We start from the raw sequence: 3,264 nt of genomic DNA, 5'->3' as shown, positions 1-3,264 counted from the left end.
TTCTCATACCAACACTGCAAAATATAGCCTACCCTAATAACCTCTCTATTTCCTCTTGTTCCAGGTGTTATGGGTAGCAAAAGTCGTCAGCTTCACATATTCTTCTTCCCTTTGATGGCCCATGGCCACCTGATACCAACGATGGACATGGCCAAGCTATTTGCAGAGCGAGGTGTGAAGGCAACGATTGTTACTACTCCTCGCAACGTGCCTATATTCTCCAAAACTCGCGGCACCAACGTTGATATCCAAATCATCAAGTTCCCGGCTGTAGAGGCTGGCCTGCCTGAAGGATGTGAGAATGTTGACTCAGTGACTTCCGAAGATATGTCTGACAAATTTATCAAAGCCACTAAAATGCTCCAACAACCACTGGAGCAACTACTAGAAGAGTACCAACCTAGTTGCCTTGTTGCCGACATGTTCTTTCCATGGGCAACTGATGTTGCAGCTAATTTGGGTATTCCTAGGCTTGCTTTCTCGGTAACCAGTTTTTTTTCCCTGTCTTCACAACATAGTTTGCAACTATATGAACCCCACAAGAAAGTTTTCTCTGATTCTGAACCTTTTGTCATTCCTAGCTTTCCAGGAGAGATAAAGTTGACAAGGATGGAACTTCCTGATTTCTATCTGCAAGAAGTTGAAACAGACTTTTACAAGTTGTTGAAAGAAGCTATAGAGTCAGAGTTTACAAGCTATGGGGTGGTTGTTAACAGCTTCTATGAGCTTGAGCCAGCTTATGCAGATCATTACAGGAAAGTTTTGGGAATAAAGGCATGGCATATAGGTCCAGTTTCACTATGCAGCAAGGATGCTGAAGATAAAGCCCAAAGGGGAAAGGAAGCTTCCATTGATGAACATGAATGTTTAAAGTGGCTTAGTACAAAGAAACTCAATTCGGTTATTTATATTTGTTTGGGAAGTATGCCAAATTTTAGTGACTCTCAGCTTTTAGAACTTGCAATGGGTATTGAGGCTTCAGAACAACAATTCATTTGGGTTGTGAGGAAAGGCAAAAATGAGAAAGAAGATGAAGATTGGCTACCTAAAGGATTTGAGAAAAGAATGGAAGGTAAAGGATTAATTATAAGAGGTTGGGCACCCCAAGTTTTGATTCTTGATCATGAAGCAGTTGGAGGATTTGTGACTCATTGTGGGTGGAACTCGACCTTGGAAGGAGTGGCTTCAGGGGTGCCTATGGTCACATGGCCTATGGCTTCTGAGCAGTTTTACAATGAGAAGTTGATAACTCAAGTACTGAAAACTGGAATTAGTGTTGGTGCTCAACAATGGACTAGAGTAGTAGATGGTATCAAGAGGGAAGCAATAGAGAGGGCAATGACGCAAATTTTGGTGGGTGAAGAAGCGGCCAGAGCCAAGGCACTTGGAGAGATGGCAAGGAGGGCCGTTGAAGAAGGAGGATCATCATACTCTGATTTGAATGCTTTAATTGAAGAATTAAGGTTGTATTGCCTTTGATCTCTGGCGCTAAAAATTGCTTATATGACTCTTTAATAATTATATATATAAAAGGATTTCTTATCCTTGCTGTTTAGTGTGTGATATTTTTACTCGCTTTTTTGTTTTTCAATAATTGTAGGACATTGTCCTAAGAATTTGTGATCGATAGTCCAATCAAAATTATAATTCTATAATTTGTAGATAAGTGTTTAGTTGTCTAGTATTTCTTAAATTTCAACTTTTATAGCATTTGCATGGGGATTAGGCAAAAGTTTAGCTAAACTTAACTTAAAAAGTTACTTTTCCCTTATTGCCTACTCCATTTCTTACTTGTGCAACCACAAGACCTTCTATTTGTTTTACTATTTTATTTAAATATTAAATAAAGAGCTACAAAGAGAAAGGGGTAATTTGAGAGAGAGAATGAGCGTTGTTGAAAAAGAGAGTAGTTTATTGAGCTACAATGTTATGTATTATTAGGAAAGACTGATAATTAAGATGCATTATTTCTATTGGGTTACTAGTTGTTTTTGTTTTTGTTTTTTTTTTTTTTTTTATGGAGTTTGTTCAACATATTTTTGCTGGACCTGTCCAACTGTCCAATGATAATACCACAAATTTTACGATATAAAACTTATAAATTTGTGTTTAACCAATCACAAGAAAGCAATTCAAATTTTAATGTATTAATATTTTAAAGTTCACTAATCACATTTATTATGATATTAGTATGTAAATACTATGTAGTAAAATTCATAGTACCTTTACTATTTTTCTTTTGCACTTCGTTTGTTTTGAAGTATAATATTTTATGTATGTAAAACATTTTTATGTGTTTGGTATGACAAGTAATATTTTTTAAGAAAACCACCAAAACCAGTGGTTCAACCATTGGAGTCGTTGGTGCCTAAGGTTTGGTGATTAGATTGCCAATGCCAATGGTTGGAATAGTGTCTCCGGTTATTGGGCCTTCGATATCGGTCACTGAAAAGGTGTATGTTGACTGAACTGCCGACACCGGTCATTAGAATGATTGCTTTGATTACCGGGCCTACTAGCAATAGTCACTAGAGCACATAGGGCGAGGAGAAGCCACAAGATAGGATGGGGAGAAGCCATTGTTTGTTTTACCAAAATTTTTAAAAGGTAAAATGTTTTATAACTTTTTATAAAGGATTTTACAACCAATAGAAAATATTTTATAAGTTTTACAATATTTTACATGCAAATAAACACATAAAAATGGAAAAACTACATGCAAACATATAAACTAATGTTTTACTAAAGATAATAAATGTAGTGAGATTTGTAGTATCTGTAGTATCACTCTTTTTATTAAATGTGTGATGATAGTGACTGTCAATTTTTGATGCTGTAGATGATGGTTGTGATGTGCTGGCTAAACTCAAATAAAATCAAAGTAATAAGAAATTTGTAATGAAACAAATATCCATGCTTAAATTGGACAGTATTTGGGTAAAATAATCTTCTTAATCGGACAATTTGGGTAAAATTGTATTATATATTATTATCTAGCGAGAGAATTTAAATATTGTGACAATATCTTATCATAACTTAGTTGTTTAATGTTGGAAGATAATGACATTCGTTATTATTCTTAATAGTGCTTGTTAGTGATTAGATACTTCCTTTAGCAAATACGTTCTAAGAAATTGTCATAGTAAATAGATATTCAAATAGCTATTTTAAATTTATGTACATAACTTCATACCTTTTCAAAAAAAAAAAAAAAATTCCTATCTTAATTTTCTCACTGAAGAGGTGGCACTTGCCATGTATGTG

The 3,264-nt window shown here is 34.9% G+C and overlaps 1 protein-coding gene across 2 annotated transcripts; it reads left to right on the top strand.

Moving 5' to 3' along the window:
• Positions 1 to 6: 6 nt before the first annotated feature.
• Positions 7 to 1,666, top strand: LOC111986676 (scopoletin glucosyltransferase). Of its 2 annotated transcripts, XM_065776933.1 has the most exons (2): positions 327 to 483; positions 582 to 1,666. In XM_065776933.1, exons 1-2 carry the CDS (start codon positions 443 to 445, stop codon positions 1,477 to 1,479), a joined length of 939 nt encoding a protein of 312 aa, XP_065633005.1. In that variant the 5' UTR covers positions 327 to 442; the 3' UTR covers positions 1,480 to 1,666. The 2 variants fall into 2 exon arrangements, with proteins under 2 accessions (XP_065633004.1, XP_065633005.1); XM_065776932.1 differs by having other exon boundaries at positions 7 to 1,666.
• The last annotated feature ends 1,598 nt before the right edge of the window (positions 1,667 to 3,264 follow it).

This window comes from Quercus suber, unplaced genomic scaffold, assembly GCF_002906115.3.
Source record: "Quercus suber isolate HL8 unplaced genomic scaffold, Cork oak 2.0 scaffold_145, whole genome shotgun sequence".
NCBI classification, from domain to species: Eukaryota; Viridiplantae; Streptophyta; class Magnoliopsida; order Fagales; family Fagaceae; genus Quercus; species Quercus suber.
This window is presented reverse-complemented; position numbering and strand designations above follow the sequence as displayed.